Source organism: Pangasianodon hypophthalmus, chromosome 22 (genome assembly GCF_027358585.1).
Source record: "Pangasianodon hypophthalmus isolate fPanHyp1 chromosome 22, fPanHyp1.pri, whole genome shotgun sequence".
In the NCBI taxonomy this organism is placed as follows: domain Eukaryota; kingdom Metazoa; phylum Chordata; class Actinopteri; order Siluriformes; family Pangasiidae; genus Pangasianodon; species Pangasianodon hypophthalmus.
The window spans coordinates 662387-680833 of NC_069731.1; the positions used below are offsets into that span (position 1 = coordinate 662387).

The window sequence follows — 18447 nt, forward strand, 5'->3', positions numbered from 1 at the left end:
TGCGTACTTCTGAGTGTGTACTACTGAATGCGTACTTCTGAGTGTGTACTACTGAATGCGTACTACTGAGTGTGTACTTCTAAGCGTGTACTTCTGAGCGTGTACTTCTGAATGCGTACTTCTGAGTGTGTACTACTGAATGCGTACTTCTGAGTGTGTACTACTGAATGCGTACTTCTGAGTGTGTACTACTGAGCGCGTACTACTGAGTGTGTACTTCTAAGCGTGTACTTCTGAATGCGTACTTCTGAATGCGTACTTCTGAGTGCACTCCAGTGTGTAAGGAAAGTTTCTTCCTTAAAGTCACACATACTGGAAAGTTTGAACTATGACCTCAGTTACATCAAATATACAGTATAAATATATAAATATCGCTTTAAACAATAAATAAACAAAGTCACAAACAAATAAAACAATTAAAACTAGATCAATGATAATAAAGCACATTAATCCTCTATAGGATTTATTTTAATTATTCTAAGTGACATAAAGCATAAAAACATAACCATTAAAGCAATTAAATTTACCCAGAATCCTCTGCTTCACATCCTGTATCTCTTTCCTTCACTGCCTGTTAAACCGTTTCACCAAATCCAAATTACCCATAATTCCCTGCTCTTACACTCACAGCCTGAAAGATCCTGTCTGTCTCTCCTTAACTGTCTTCATCTGCATTTTTTCTTTCTTTCATTCTGTTTGTCTATCTCTCTGTGTGAAGCGGGTCAGCTGAGTGAGAACCAGCACCAAGGAGAGCAACCACACACACACACACACACACACACACACACACACACACACAGAAAGCTACAGAGAGAAAGTGAAAGTGAGACAGAAAGACAAACAAAGAGAACAAGTGAGATAGAGAGATAGAGAGAAAGAAAAAAGTGACAGAGAGACTGACAGAGAGAGGCAGATATAGAAACAGATAGAGAGAGAGAAAGAGAGAGAGAGACTGAGAAAAACAGAGACAAATAGAGAAATAAAGAAACAGAAAGAGTGGAACAGGTAGACAGGCAGAGAAAGACACCTAGACAGACATAGAGAGAGAGAGAGAGAGAGAGAAAGAGGGAGAGAGAAAGAGAAAGACTGACAAACAGAGAGACAGAGAGAAACACAGCAAGCGAGAGAGACACACAGACAGATAGAGACAGACAAAGAAACAGCCACAGAAACAGAAAGAGAGACAGAAAGAGAAAAAGAGAGACAGACAGAGAGACAGAAAGACAGACAGAAAGGGAGACAGACAGAGAGAGAGAGACAGAGAGAGAGCCACAGGAACAGAAAGAGAGACAGAGAGAGACAGAGAGAGAGCCACAGGAACAGAAAGAGAGACAGAAAGAGAAAAAGACAGACAGAATGAGAGATAGCGAGAGAAGCAGGCAGACAGACAGAGAGGCAGAAAGAGAGACAGAATAAGAGAGAGAGAGAGAGAGACAGAAAGAGACAAACAGAGAGAGACAGAACGAGAGAGAGACACAGACAGAGAGAGACAGAGAGAGAGAGACAGACAGAGACAGAAAGAGAGAGAGAGACAGACAAACAGACAGAGAGAGAGACACAGACAGAGAGACAGACAGAAAGAGAGAGAGACAGACAGAAAGAGAGAGAGAGACACAGACAGAGAGAGAGAGAGAGACAGACAGAGAGAGACAGAGACAGACAGAATGAGAGAAAGACAGACAGACAGAGAGAGAAAGAGAGACACAGACAGACAGACAGAAGGAGAGAGAAACACAGAGAGAGAGAGAGAGACAGAGAGAGAGAGAGACAGACAGACAGAAAGAGAGAGAGACAGACAGAGAGAGACAGAAAGAGAGAGACACAGATAGAAAGACAGAGAGAGACACAGACAGAGAGACAGACAGATAGAAAGAGAGAGACAGACAGACAGAGAGAGACACAGATAGAAGGAGAGAGAAACACAGACAGAGAGAGAGAGAGAGACAGAAAGAGAGAGACAGAAAGAGAGAGAGACAGAAAGAGAGAGAGACAGACCTTGCACATTCCTGATGGTTTCCTCCCGAGCCAAAGTCTGTGTCTGAATATCTCTAACTCTCTCTGTACAGCAGGTGAAAGCAGCTCGCTACAGGAGCAGTGTGTCTGAATTCTCAGTATTTCATAAAACAGTAGGCGAGAAAAACCCTGATGATCTACTGCTTCCGCCGAGATTCTGCAGTATGGAAGCACCAGACGCTGCGCTATCCCATAATGCACCGGGGCTGGCGCGGAAGAGCCATCAGAGTCAAAAACGGCGGCGCGTCGGCTCTTTTTAAGCGTCGGTGCTGTCGGTATGAAACGGTGTTCCTTGTGGTTAAACCGTACTTGTGTAACACCACCTGAGTAAACTGTTAAGAAAAAATACAGGTGCTCTGATCTAATCTGGCGAGCTCTTTAAGTTTTAGCCGTTACTATGACATCGTAGGTCACATGACCTGGTATGTCCAGATCGTATTCATACTACGCACGTGTACTGATCAGTACGCACGGAATCGAATGCCGTGTCACAGTACGTGAGTTCGGACGCAGCCAGAGACGTCTGTAGAGATAACTTCCCTCCATGACCGAGTGTGTGTTCGTCTGGCGCTTGTTGATGATGTCATCCAGCAGAACAGCAGGCTGACGAAAAACACTGTCCTAATTATCAGACTAGCGAACTTATCGCTTTTGCTCTTTCGTTATGTCGCGTGCGCTTCTCCTAGCGAACTCTGAGGAAGGATTGGGACACAGCCGAATATTATTATTATAATAACGTGAGCCGTGCTGAGGGAGCAGTTAGCCTTTAGCACTGCTTTAGCACTCACTGCTAACCAAACCACACACTCCTCACTTCACAGAGTGCATCATGGGTAGTCTTTATCATCTGGACACTACATACCGCAGTGCATTATGGGTAAATTCACGACTATTGGAATGATCTCTGATATAAATCGTAGTTTAAAGTGAAATTTTGGACACACACACACACATACACACTTACACGCCTTATAAGGTTAATTTGCAACAACAACAACAACGTCGAGTTTGATCCTGATTTAATCTAAAGCTGTTGTGCTAACGCTCAGAGTGTCCCGGAGAACGTGGCCGAACGTTAGCTATCTACACTACGTTTTATGCCATTGCTTTTCAAACCTTACATCTGTAACATCTGCATTTTTGTATAAAAACAAAACAAAACAGCTAAGCTGAGATTTTTTTAGCTGTGATGTGCTAAAGATTAGCACATCTTTATAGACCGTTCTTCGAGTTAAAGTATATTAAACAAAATGGTTAGCATTAGCAACAGACAATGCTAATGCATTTGACATGCTAATGCTAACAGAGAATGACGGAATGCTAACGGGCGATACTTATTTACTCGACTCTACAATGCTAATCGTGCTAACTGCAAGTTCCACTTTAAATAATCTTTTAACGAAGTGTTTAATTTAACAGAAAACTCTTAAGCAAACTATCCATGACTTCTGTTGTAGTGCACAAAGTATTGGCACCCCTCTACCATGTTATTCTCCATACAGTGGTGACACTGACGTGTGTGTGTGTGTGTGTGTTAGAAATGTCGCAGACTGTTTGTTGAGGCTTTGACACTTCTTACTGGTTCTCATAAATATTATTTTACCTCAGAAATGCAAGTGCATTTTTATTAAATATAAAGACTATAGAGACTATAACACCTGTTAATTACCAGTTAATAAACTTTCTTGTTCATCTACTTCAATTATTTTCACACACGTTTCTCTTGTGTACATTTTCTGATAAAATATCCTGTTAAAATATATTTTAATGACTTAAAATAAAAATAAACATGAGTGTGTTTCAAATTTTCAGCACGATCGCAAAGAGCTCTGAATTTAATTTATATAGCGAGACTGTAAAACACAGCGCATTCACCGAAGTTATTAACCGAAAAAAATCGTAAAGGATTTTTAAAAAATTTAGATTTTAAAAACAAAGCTCATCATGGATCATCCACACGTACGGACATTTTTAAAAGTGTAGATTTTTCTGTGTTTTGGCTTTCTGTACTTTTTTGGGTCGCTAAAAATCAAGCTGTCGGAAAACGTTGATGTCACAGCGTGAACCTGTGCGCTGCGTGTGTTTCGCACGTGTTAGGAACATGCTACGACTGCGTTCATCACGGCTGCTGATCAGGTCGTTACGTTCTGCTCTGTAATTTCTTATTTAACGTCTTTCTAGGCTACGTCCACATTATTTCATTATTAGACAGAAAAACTGCATTTTCGTTTTAAAACGCTTTTCATCTACACTGGCGTTTTCAAACGTTTTCCAAAAACACTTACATCCCTTTACTGCGCATGCGTAAGAAAAAAAAAAAAAAAAAACGTAAGACGCTTTGGCCTGCGTCATTTCTGTCAGGTGTTTATTTACGTTCTGTCTGTTTGAATCGAAGCAGCGACGTCGAGGAAAAGCAGCGAGTTTTTAAACGGACTGACGAAGAGCTGAAGAGTTGTATGTGATTAAATGTGTTTGTTTTGAGTTGATTGTGTCACATGACTAAAAATACATCACTGTTTGTGAACATCTCCGTTTTTCTCCATCCACACGACAACACGCAAACGGCGTTTTTGAAAAGCTCCGTATTCTCTGGACAAAAAAAACGCCATCTCAGTGGGAACGTAGAGAAAAAGATGCGTTTTCAAATTCCTCCGGATTAACGTGAACACAGCCTTAGTTTAATTTCACTTTGTTTTTGCGGTTCTTCTGGCCCGCTTCTGAGCGAAATCTGAATCGACTCGGCTTCAGAAGTGAATCAAACATGACGTGGACCAAAAAAGAGAAAATAAACGTTTTAAACTACTTATTTATATAACCATCTAATCGGTCTCTGTGTTCTCTGGTGATTTCTGTTAATTCTTCACACAGGTTTGTTTGGATTGCTCTGTTACTGTATTTATAAATACAAATAAAAGATTTTTACGAGGACGTCGTCGACAGTACGCATTCCTCAGCCGACCTTTTTGCTGATTTTTGGAGCAATTAATTATGTAAATTTAAAAAAAACAAACAAACCACAAAGCAAAAGAAGCAAAGGAGACGATTTCTCTCCGATTCTGAATCGACAATCGGAATAATCAGCATGAAAGAGCTCTACAGCATTCTCCCGACCGAACATAAAAAAAATAAATAAGAAATCTCGGACCGATCTTACTCAGAATTCCTGACCTTCAACTACGAAGAGTTGAATAAAAAAATAAAAAAGCACCCCCTAAACTTTTATAATTCCAGCTCAGAAAATCCGGAAGCTCTCCTCAGGCCTGAGTTTAGTGCGTGATGTCAAATCAACATGGCTGCACGGCGTCATCGGTAAATAAATCACTACTTTTAAACAAGATTATAGTCAGATTTGTTTTAGATCAATCCACACACACACACACACACACACGAGATGATTCATTAAATCTGTAACGCTGACCAACAGTTAACACTCTAACGTTAGCTTGTTGCTAGTTCTCGAGCGCTTGATGATCAGACAGAGCAAACAGAAGTCACGCTTTCATGGAGGCGTCCATGTTTTTTTTTTTCCTCGCACTTTGTAACTCGAAAATGACGTAATCCCGAGCTTCCGAGTTAATCCGAACGTAGCGTTATCTCCGACCTGTCCTGATTTTAACAGAGCTCGGGTAATGCAAACGTGGACGAAAGTGTTATAAACGCCGCTTTAAATGCAACAGCAATCAGGATTAAGTGCGGAGAGATTTCCCTAAGAGACACTTACGCTTCATTTTCAAGCGTACGACCGGATAACGAATTTTTATTTCAAGCAACAGAAATAAAGACAATATTGATACTTATAAACTACGCAGTTACGCAGTCACCTATCTTGATTCAGAACCTCAATAAGGTGACCCAGGCCACGCCCACAAGCGACAAACTGTGCGTCGGCAACAGCGACATCAGCAACTTGGCCAGGTCGTAAGAGTTTTAATCTCAGCTTATATCACCTCAGCACCACTTATATTATAAATATTCTATTATCATTAGCGCCTCGCTAACCTACCAGCCCGCTAGCTAGCCTGCTAATTAGTAAGCGCGCCCTACAGAGGACACCGAGACACGAAACACATCTGACCTCCAGCTCCGGGATCGTTCCGCACTTGTCATTTAAACGTTTAAACACACGGTGCATTATGGGTAACGCGGATGCTGAGGAACACGGCGTGTCGTTCGAACACGAGGAGGTCAGAATCCTGTAGATCCTGTGTGTGTTCTAGCATTTGGGACGGAGCCTTAAAATGGCCGGTGTTCCGTTAGGGACACTAGCTAGGGATGAAGTGTGGCATTTGGGACGGGAGTGAACGACTCGTACACCCTATCTAGTGCACTAGAACGAAGACTGAATCCATTTTGAACCGGCGTTGTAGTTGAGCAGAGCCTTGCAGTGGGGTGTAGGCACACCACACACACACACACCACACACACACACACACACACACACACACACAGTACACCATATTACACTCTTATTACCATTTCATAACGGTGGATCGACCATTTTTTCACACGTGTGTGCACAGATGAGTGTCGAGGTTCAGCTGGAATAATATCATATTAATAAAATGCTGAAAAACGCAACAAGCCGATGCAATGTGATGGATGACATGCAACACTGCAGCTTTACATGAATGTGTGTGTGTGTGTGTGTAAATGTGTGTGTGTGTGTGTAAATGTGTGTGTATTAGGGTATTAGGGTATTAAGAAGAGGGTTTAAACCCTGAAAAAAAAAATAAAGAATGGAATAAATATGTTTCAAGTCATGAATGTTAATAAAGAAACGATATTAGTGTAAAAGATAAAGCATCATCATGATGACGGGGTTTTGTGCATGCAGTATGCACGCTGCTCTCTCTCTCACTCACACACACACACACACACACACACACACACAGATTTGTGATAGATCTTTAATAATCAGACCACAGTTAGACGTTAGACGTGATGCAAAAAATCCGTCCGATAACGAAGCATTGCGATGTGTCCGGATGCGGGCTGGAAACACACCTGAATACCTGCTGCATTGCATTTGAACTGCATTCTCACCCTAAGCGTTTATACTACGTTTATTAACATGCAGAATGAGCATGATTGGTGAGATGGTTAGGCGTTTCAAAGAAAGCAGCTCCTCACTGACCGGCCTGTACATCATCATCATCATCACCACCATCACCACCACCATCACCTCCACCACCACCACCACCATCATCATCATCATCATCACATGCATGGAGACGGACAGCAGTGCTGGTGCTGCAGTGCACATTTAGGCTGTAAAATGGGTGTGTTAGAGGAGCTAGAGGAGCAAAGACACTGAAATGAAGCATGAAGATACAACATGTGAATACAACATGTTATTCAGTGCACTTCAGGGAGGTGACATGCAGCGGAAAGGCAGCGCTGCAGATGCAAAGATGGGGCTCAAAAGAAGCACAATGACATGAATTTGACTCTATGAATAAATATATAAATATATAAATACATATAAATAGATATATATTAGTTGTATGTGTTTGGATCATACCTCAGGCGGCGGCGGTTCGTTCCCAGGTTCCAGAAACAGCAGCAGCAGCAGCAGCAGAAGCAGAAGAAGCAGCAGAAGCAGCAGCCATTAGCAGCGGCGTTAGATCTGCTTCACCTCCGTCCTAAAGCTCCACAGAAACCCCGCGGAAAACCGGCTGAAAAATCGGGACCCCCCTCCCCCCCGACACCGACACCGACTCCGACACCGACTCCGACTCCCCTCTACACCCTCCTCTACACCCTCTACACGGGTGCCACTGGTTATCAATTTTCCTGTTTTCAAAATACAAAACCAAAAATAATGATGATCTTTCTTTTCAGTGAGAAAATCCGTCGGTCCCGGTTTCTGTCGCTGAGGTGAAAAAAAAAAAAGATGCTAAAGTCCGAAATAGTCCCCGGGTTTGTTTCTTTGCTAGCCGCTTGCCGCCTTTTCTCTCTCTCTTTTTTTTCCTTTTATCCCCTCAGAAAACAGCTGATATATACGTAAAATCACTAGGACACGTCTTCGATGTGTGTCTGGGTGTTATTTATTTATTTTGGTGGTGGTGTTGATCTTCGTTTCCCCTCCAGAGAGACAAATCTTGTGGCTGTTCCTTTGCTGGCTAAGCGCTAGCTCTCTCCGGCTAAGGCTAAGCTAGTTTGCATCGCCTGCCATCGGTTTGGTCTGATTGTTGCCTGTTGTGGTGCAGCCTGAGGGGGGTAGAGGAGGAGGAGGAGGAGGAGGAGGAAGAGGAGGAAGAGGAGGAGGGGGGGATTTAAAGCGGGGTAACCGGTAAAGAAGATTTAAATTTAGAAAACAAAATAAAAAAGAATTTATTTTTTTTTTTAAATACAACAACCCGGGATTATTTCGGTGTCGCACCGCTTAGCTACAATTAGCTATGAGTGTATTCGCTATAAGGGGAGGGAAAAAAGCCCCCCCCCCCTTCTCTCTCTCTCTCTCTCTCTCTCTCTCTCTCTCTCTCTCCGCTTGCCCGTTAATCTCGATCACTCCGCTCCGCGCGACACCTCGAGCGCGCACCCGGCTCCAGAGCGCGTGCCCATGCTGCCCCATGCTCGTTCACGCCAACCAGCACACACACACACACGCACGCACACGCGCGCGCGCGCGCTCTTCGGGTGGTTTTAGACTCTCCACACAAAATGGCCGCCCAAACAAACCTGAGCGGCGGATTTAAAAAAAAAATACAGCTCTCAGTCTCTTATGATTCAACAAATAACAGACAAATAACTTTTCTTTCACGTTGATAACTTTTACAGCCCACTTAATTACAATAAATATAATTTTTTTAACATTTTACAGTATAAAATGTATGTGTTTGTAGATGGGCGTGGGTGTAAGAGGGTGAATATGGGTCATAAGTTTCATGTTTTCTTTTATTTAGGTGTTTTTTTTAATGGGTTCTACGTGGAACCCTCTGTTGAAGAGTTCTACACAGACGCTTAGAACATTAATCAACATCTGCTAGCCATTTAGAGAGTTCAACAGGACAATATTGATCATGTTATGTGTAATATTTTGGAAAATATATGTAAAATATACACTTCGGTTTTAGACGCTCTACACAAAATGGCCGCCCAAACAAACCTGAGCGGCGGATTTAAAAAAAGAAAGAAAAAAAAAAGAAATACAGCTCTCAGTCTCTTATGATTCAGCAAATAACAGACAAATAACTTTTCTTTCACGTTGATAACTTTTATAGCCCACTTAATTACAATAATAAATATAATATTTAACATTTTACAATATAAAATGTATATTTTTGGAGGGAAGTGGGTGAATATGGGTCATAAGTTTCATGTTTTATTTTATTTAGCTGGGTTTTTTTAATGGGTTCTACGTGGAACCCTCTGTTGAAGAGTTCTACACAGACTCTTAGAAAATTAATTAACATCTAACCATTGAGAGAATTCAACAAGACAATATTGATCATATTATGTGTAATATTATGTAAAATATACACTTCAGTTTTAGACTCTCCACACAAAATGGCCGTCCAAACAAACCTGAGCAGCGGATTTTAAAAAAATTGAGTTCTCAACCTTTGAAGATTTGGCAAATAACAGACAAATAACTTTTTTTTTACGTTAATAACCTTTATAGCCAACCAAAACAAAACACTTCAATATCAACTACTTCTAAGTGTTTATGTCAAACTTTACTTGCTGTTCTGTGATAATGATACAGTTTGATTAGTTTGCACAGAAAATATGAAATTAACATGTATTTCTCAAAATACAGGCTTTAACTTTATTATTAAATACAATATTAAATATAGGCTAATATTTGACATTTACAATATATAAAATGTATGTTTTTGTAGATAAGTGTAGATAAATTGATAGATAAAATTGATAGATTAGACAGATTGTAGATAAATTTGTAGATAAATTAATCAACATCTAACTATTTAGAAAAGAGAAATCAACAGGACAAAATTGATCATATTGTGTGTCATATTATGTAAAATATTTGTATAATAGCCTATACAAGATTGAATGTTAATAATCAGATGATTTGAGATACAGCAGCATGCAATACCATAATAATCCATAAAAGAAGGATAAAAATAACTAGAAGTAACATCATGCAAATATAAAGAAACAGCTGTACATATGCATATTAGTCAATGCACATAATAAGCTAATTAAATTTGTGCACAAAGTAATGGCACAGCTCTGCAAGATGTATAGAAGGACTGCAAAGCCCAGCAAACATCATTATACTGCAAAATATATCTAATTTACAATCCAGATACACAGCAGGGTTTTAATGCAATGATATCTGGACAACAAAATCTGAGGAAAATACAATAACAGTGCAAATATATAATAAATAATGTAAAGTTAGGCTATTGTATACTACAGTGCATAAAAGTATGCATTTCAGTTGTGTAGATCTAGACATATAGAAGTAGAGGAACAGTACATATCTGACACAGAAAACAAAACTGGAGCTTTATGCTAACAAAAAGTGCCATAAACTGCATATATTATTAAATATGTAAAATGTAACTGTAAATTATAGCCCACATGTAGCTTATTAACATATAACTACAGGCTAGTGTGGGGTAGTTTGAAATATATCACAATATATATGTCACATAAGTGGACTAAAAAGTTATTAAATATTGAAAGGTGCTAAGTGATCAACCAAAAAGATTTAATATTTAATATTTAATGTTTAAATTTCCTTTTTGGTTTAAAAGAAAGCAAGTAGTAAATTGTAGGGATCTTAAAGGGTCAGTTTCATCTGATGAGACCTTTTAAAAATTAGATACGATCGTGTCTTTGTAGTATATTGTTAAAAAAAAAAAGATATAAAGCAGCTATTTCATTTATATAAAAGAACAAACAGAAAGTTTCCAGGTAGATATAAACTCCACTCTGGAAAAAAAAAAGTTAAATCTAGAACCCTTAAGAGTTCTTCTGTCAGAAACCCTACAACCCTGAAGGGTAGAACCTTTCTGGAGAACCTTTCTGAAGAACCTTTCTGGAGAACCCCATCAACAGAGCAGAGCAACCTGAGGGGGGAAAAAAGAACAACTTCTTCTTCTTTTTTCTTCTAAAATATATACCTGTTCTTCTATAGGTCCCACCTCCAATGATGTCATGATTAAAAGTCGTACTTACATGATGTTCATTGATTGGACATCTTTTGTGAATTTGATCTACTAACCAATCACAGCGCAGGAGGCGGGACACTGTAAACAAATCCTAATGTACAAGTCAGGGTTTGTCAGAATATGTGTAGTTAAAACAAACAAACAAACAACAACAACAACAAAAAAAAACAAGTTAATTATGAATTATGAATAAAGTTAATATTGTTTATTCTTAATAGAAGTGTAGAAACATTTTTATATAACAATAACCTTTTTAAGAAGAATTTGTTGACTGCTAATTTGTTTATAATAACAGTATTTTGGGTTAAAAAGGAATTTAACTAAAGTTGCAATATAAAATGTTTATGTTTATGGCATTATGTTTTTAAAAAGGTCTTGTTTATTTTTATTTATATTTATATATTTAAATATATTTTAATAAATAAATATATTTATTTATTTATTTATTTTACCAATCCTGAATGAAAGCCATTAGTTAATGATATATTTGGTAATTTGGGACAAGTTTTTATTTCTTTAGGTTATGCAAGATTTTCATCCTCAATGACATGTTAAATTTTTTTAATAATATTCAACTTTCAATTTCAATAACAAGATTTGAAAAACATCTTCTCCAAATTAAAAATCATCAATGTATTGTAATATGATATTTTATAATTTTAAGATGTCCTGTATGTATGTAACAGACTGTAATTCATTTCTTACAGCAAAAACAACAGTAACAGTTTAGAAAATCTTAACAATTTTTCACATTCATAATCAATCTTTTCTAAAAGTTCAGTATGAACAGATTCAGTAAAAATCACAGTAAAAACAGTAATAAAAAGTAAATAAAACTTTATACTTTATTTCTTGCTGTAGAAGTATAACACAGGATTTAAAAACAATATAAAAACATCATCAGTCTGTAAAATTATGAACACAACACACACAGTAACAATCTCTGCCTGAGTAACAGTTTATATTTCCAGTCTACCTTATTCTTCTGATTATTAAGATATTTGATTTTTTTAAAAAAAACCTTTTAATAATGCAAATAAACTCCGTTAATGCATTATTTAACCGTGTATTTCATGCATCCATTCATGTCTGTTATATCCCTTCATTTTCCTCTTTAAATCTGTCTCCATTAACCTGTATCTTGAAAATTAAATTATAAGTATCTGTACATGATGAACTAACTTTAAGCTGTTGTTGTTACAGTAGCACATCTAATGTAGCCTATACAGTACTGTGCAAAAGTATTGGCACTTTTTTCTTTTTCATAACTTTGTTATAGATGTTTATTTTCTGACTTCTACATTATTGATTCAGTACAAAAACATTTTAGATTCCAAACATTAGTTTTCCAGCACAAAATGAAACGTTACAGAAAAATGTTTGTATGTCAGTAAAGAAAGCAGCAGATTCCATAAGAGACACTTTTCAGATAAAAACATAATGAAGGCTGCTGGGTTTCGCTGCAGAAATAAGAAGCGAGTCGACAGTCAAAGTCTCCAGAAGAACTGTGGCTGCTTCTGCAAGATGCTCAGTAACACTTCCAGCTCATTTCCTTATAAAACTGCACACACTGCACCTCAGATACTGCTTTATTTATTTAAAGTGAAGGATCGTCACATTAAATATTGACTTTGTTTCATTTATTACTGTTTACTGCTCTTTATAGGATTTTTTTAATGAAGAAACATTTAATTTCATTATTTCTGAAGGCGTCTTTGCTCTACAGCGTTTCTTTGCATGTGCCTAAGACTTTTGTACAGTGATGTATATATATATATATAATTCAAAATAGTGTGATTTTTCTTCCAGTCTGAAGTTGATGATAAGTTTTGATGTTGACTCATCAGGCCAGAAAATAAACCCTGTAAAGTTAAATTGTCCTGATTTACCTGAATTCACCCGACTCATTACTTGTGTATTAATTCTTTATCAGAATTGTAGAAACTCACAATTCTGAAAATTATTTTTTAGCATTTAGCCTAAAAAACAGATTTAGCTAAACAACATATAACACAAAATTGTGATGAATAAATGTATGTTTTAAAATGTATTGCTAATGCATTGTTAATTGATGTTCATGTATAAAGGTGTATATATATATATATATATTTTTAAATTCAGATCTTTAATTTTATTCTTTTTTCGTCCTGAATTTTCGACAATTTTTTATTTCTTGGTACATAGTGCACACTACATGTAGGGTTCTACACGCTGTCTAGGGCACTATGATGAAGTAGTGGTTGAGGATCAGAGGCAGGTTTGAAGTCGCAACGACTCAAAATGGCGGCTTGCTGATTGTCGTAAACTAATTTATTAAAGCCATGAATCAGTAAATCCAGGTCTGTTTGAGTTTTTTGTAAAATTTAAATATGATCATTTGATCACATGATTTGAAGGTACAAACAGAAAAATTAAAAATGTGTGAAGTTTTAAAAAGAGCAACAAATAAAACCCATGTTAACTTCTTATAATTTTAATTTTAATGAAATGATAACATTTAAAAATGAAATAAATAACAGACTTTAAATGCAGAGTGTCCATTTTTCCTCATTAGTGTCTGAAACAGAAAGCACTCTGTGTTTGGACATTTACTTTTACTGTTTATCTTTTAAAGGCTGCATTTATATATTTATTTCATTTATATATTTACAGAGAAAGAAAGAAAGAAAGAAGTAAAGTTTAATCATCTTGCAGATCCCAGAATTTCAGACCTGATCATTTTCAGATAATACACTCATTATAATCACATTATCACACTAATCTAATAAAATAATAGATTAGTTTTATCCATATCGATACAAAGCAATGTGTAGATTTATCTGCAATTACAGTCCACATTAAGATTCCTCAGTTATTTTTTTTTATTAAAATGTGTAAATGTTTCATTTTTAAAATCTTTTAATTGAAAAACAGAGACGCAAACACTGACTGCTTCACCACCATGACTTTCAAAGTAAAATAGAAAACTAAAAATTGTCAAATTTAGGACAAGAAGCTCACAATAATCTCTGAATATTACAGTTATTGTACTAATTATATGCATTAATTATATTTCACACAGCAGCTTTTCCCACTGAGGCTCTGAACAGCGCCACCCAGCGGCTGGAGAATGTAAAAGCAGCAGAGAAGAGAAGATTATAACTCCTTCTCTCCACATACTGCAGTTCATTTAACACTTTATTTCACTTTAAACTCCTCATTTAAACCCGCTGTGTGTTAAAACTTCACATACACTGAACTGAAAACATAAAAGTGTAATGTTTTATTGTGAAATTATTTTTTCTTTTCCAGTACAACACAACGGTTTCCTAATTAGTCATCATCGTTATTCCTTTATTGACTTATTGTTACTGTGTTATTCCTTATATTCATTAGATTATTTATTAACGACATGTTTAAATATAAAATACAAAAAAAATCACCATAGTCTTTAACTGACTAAAGAGAAATAAGACAAGTTAGTAAGAAATTAATAAACTGGAATGTTTCGCTGAAAAACGCTTTTTAAATTAATTATTTACAGTCGCTTCTTTTTTTAACAGTTAATTTCTTTAAAAAGCTTTTTCCCTCTGACTCATTTTATGATTTTATTTAAACATAAACGTAGCTGATGTGCAGAATGACTCACCTAATTATTATTTTTGTACCAAATTTTATTTTAAAACATAAAACTGGAATCATTTAATGAAGTGTAGTCATAGTTTATTATATAAACATTTTAAAAATACAGCACTTTAATGAGAAGAATTAACATGTTAAATGATTGTGTGTGTGTGTGTGTGTTTACAGTCAGGTGTTTCAGTAAGGGTCACAGCGAGTCGTTTCTCCCGAGTCGGAGTCGGAGTGTGTTCCGCAGTGTTAGGACGAGTTACGGTTGGTGTGTTTTCTGCAGGACGACGCACCAGTTGCCCTGGTCGTAGTAGCTCTGCTGCACCTCCACCTCGCTGACGGACGCACACAGATCCTCCAACTCTCCACGCTGGAACACGTGATAAAAGCGGTGGAACACGGGACCGGGACTCGCCTTCACCTCACCTTTCAGGTGCCACGGGACGAGGAGATCCTGAGACACGAACGCTGTACGATTGGTGTGAACGCTCAGCCTGGGCGGGGTCTCCTTCCCACAATCCTCCTCGGCGTCGGTTGGGTTGGAGCTCACTTTCCCAGCATGCACCTGCCTCACACTTGACTCGCTTTTGGTTTCATCCAGATCGTTTATGCTTTCCGTGTTCTGTTTAGATGTTTTTGGTTCCACGTTCTCCTGGTTCTCCACGTTCTCCTGGTTCTCCACGTTCTCCTGGTTCTCCACATTCTCCTGGTTCTCCACATTCTCCTGGTTCTTGTTAGTTTTGAGATATTTGGATTTTTGGTTCCTGTATTCCTGCTCCATTGCCCACACGTAGATCAGGGCGCGACCTCCGACCTTCAGCAGACGCACCAGCTCAGTGACAGCCGCCAATCTTCTCTCCTACACACACGCACTTATTTATTACTAACCCTTCATTATTTTAGCATCTCTGTAAGACATCTGAAGCAGCTCAAATCTCAAATCAAAATCCACATCTAAAATCACAATCTAAAACATAGACTGTATTTATATAACACCTTTTAAAGAGAAATTTAAAAAGTGCTTTAGAGAACTCAAAATACTAAAAATTAAAGTGAAATACATAAAAGAAAATTAATACTATTGAAAGAATAACTTCTTTGACTTCAGCAAAAGATAAAAGAAAAATGAAACCAAAACTTATAAGACTATATTCTTAATCTGAAGTCATAATCATAAAATGTTAATCTACATCTAAAACCCACAATGACATTAAAACAACTAAGTGTGTGATAAACAGCACTGAATCACTCACACAGTGAATCACTGAATCACTCAAACACTGATTCACTCACACACTGATTCACTCACACACTGATTCACTGAATCACTCAAACACTGAATCACTCACACACTGATTCACTCACACACTGAATCACTGAATCACTCAAACACTGATTCACTCACACACTGATTCACTGAGTCACTCAAACACTGAATCACTCACACAATGATTCACTCACACACCGATTCACTGAGTCACTCAAACACTGACACATTGAAACACTGAATCACTGAAATTCTGAATCATGGAATAACAGATAAACAGAATGACTGAATCACTGAATCGCTGAATCACTGAATCACTGAATTGCTGAATTGCTGAATCGCTGAATCGCTGAGACTCAGCTGAGTGGTGAATGTGAGTAGTGCAGCGGGGCAGGGGGTGTTTCTCTTAGGGTTATTATGGGATGTTATTGGCTGTTACATTCACTGACCTGTGTGGAGAAGTGATGGATGACAGCGATGGAGATGACGGCGTCGAAGGCGGAGCTGCGCAGGGGGACGGACAGAGCGTCACACACCACCGAGTGGAAACCTCGCTCAGCGCAGATCGACACCAAGTTCAGGCTGCGGTCACAGCCCAGCTAATAACCATAAACAACCTCAACTACAATAATAACCTTTATTTATGTTGCACCTTATGCTACTAATGATATTCAGAATATATACATGTGTGTGTGTGTGTGTGTGTGTGTGTGTGTGTGTGTTTTCGTACCGAGAACACCTGAGGGTTGATTCCCAGGTATTTGCCGTTGCCACAGCCGATGTCAGCCATGATGGCGTCGCTCGGCAACGAGAGCAGGAAGTCGCGGACGCGTGGCCAGGGAGCGTGGCGAGTGCTGCTGAAGTGGGCGGAGATTTCCTCATACACGCGATGAACGTACTGCTCCTCCAAATGACATGCGTCGCTATGAGCAACCGGGAGACAAGGTGGGGAGGCGGGACGCTGGCTGTCACACACTGACGGGTATGCTGCAACACACACACACACACACACACACACACACAGTCATACATGCGTGACTCCTACAGCAGTGTTAATCTGTGTGTGTGTGTGTGTGTGTGTGTGTGTCTCACCACAGTCGCAGGGTGTGTGTCGGATCTTGCGGAACGTAAACGATGTCCTTGTGCCACGCTGGCTCAAAGTCAGATCACTCGGGTCAAAGTTCACAACCCCTGACCTCTCAGCAGTAGATGCAGGCACCACATCAAACTTCCTGGGTGTTATACTTACACACACACACACGTACACACACGCATACACACATGCATACACACATGCATACACACACACACACACGTACACACACACACACACACACGTACACGCATACACACGTACACATGCACACACACACACAGATGTATTATATTCTTTTTCAAAGCATAGTGACATCTTCACATAACAAGTACCAAAGACAGAACGCAAAAAAAAAGTCAGTTTATCTCTCTGTCTATCCACTCATCCAAACTGATCACCTGTCTGTCTCTCCATCCGCCTGTCTGTCTCTCTATCCGCCTGTCTGTCCGCTCATATCATCTATCTGCCGCTTTATCTGTACATCTCCATCTAACCATCTGAGTTTTTTCCTCTGGATGTTTTGACATGTCCACTATTTTTAAATTACATTTTGACTCCTTGTGGAAAAGTCATTATTTCTAAAATGCTTTATTATTATTATTATTATTATTATTATTTTATCGCTGACAGATTAAGACACAGTTTTACCTGCACAGATAAAGAATTTTTGGTCTAAAACATTTCTCAACTTTTTGTTTATTATACACTATATGACCAAAAGTATGTGCACCCCTGACCATCACACCCACGTGTCCTTGTTGAAGATCTCACTCCAGATTTATTCCTCGTGTGTTTGTTGTTATAATGAGCTCCACTCTTCTGGGAAGCTTTCCACTAGATGTTGGAGCGTGGCTGTGGGGATTTGTGTTCATTCAGCTACAAGAGCATTAGTGAGGTCAGGCGCTGATGTTGGGATGTCGAGGAGGTCTGGGGTTCAGTCGGTGTTCCAGTTCATCCCAAAGGTGTTCAGTGGGGTTGAGGTCAGGGCTCTGTGCAGGACACTCGAGTTCTTCCACTCCAACCTTCACACACCATGTCTTCATGGAGCTCGCTTTGTGCACAGGGGCATTGTCATGCTGGAGCAGGTTTGAGTCTCTTAGTTCCAGTGAAGGGAAACTGTAAAGCTACAGCACACAGAGACGTTCTATACAACTGTGTTCTTCAGACTTTGTGGAAACAGTTTGGAGAAGAAACACATATGGGCAAGATGGTCAGGGGTGCACATACTTTTGGCCATATAGTGTCTTTATCTTTATGTACATGTCTTTGTGTGTTTATTATATTTACCCATGAGTCCAGAGGTAACGACTCTCACT

At 38.5% G+C, this 18447-nt stretch overlaps 2 protein-coding genes across 2 annotated transcripts in view; both read right to left on the minus strand.

The window, feature by feature from the left end:
- dyrk1b (dual-specificity tyrosine-(Y)-phosphorylation regulated kinase 1B) overlaps positions 1 to 8516 on the minus strand; it is a 43507-nt gene extending 34991 nt beyond the window's left edge. The window contains exon 1 of the mRNA XM_053227943.1: positions 7535 to 8516. The gene's annotated coding sequence lies outside the window, so the exon portion shown is untranslated. The remainder of the gene's footprint in view (positions 1 to 7534) is intronic.
- Positions 8517 to 14620: 6104 nt separating this feature from the next.
- The window catches only part of alkbh8 (alkB homolog 8, tRNA methyltransferase), a 6615-nt gene continuing 2788 nt past the window's right edge, over positions 14621 to 18447 (minus strand). The window contains exons 7-11 of the mRNA XM_026911130.3: positions 18419 to 18447; positions 17128 to 17279; positions 16766 to 17022; positions 16485 to 16634; positions 14621 to 15627 (exon numbers count right to left, since the gene is read on the minus strand). The exon at positions 18419 to 18447 is cut by the window's right edge and continues 78 nt beyond it. Coding sequence (XP_026766931.3) covers positions 15028 to 15627; positions 16485 to 16634; positions 16766 to 17022; positions 17128 to 17279; positions 18419 to 18447 — 1188 coding nt within the window. The 3' untranslated portion in view covers positions 14621 to 15027. The remainder of the gene's footprint in view (positions 15628 to 16484; positions 16635 to 16765; positions 17023 to 17127; positions 17280 to 18418) is intronic.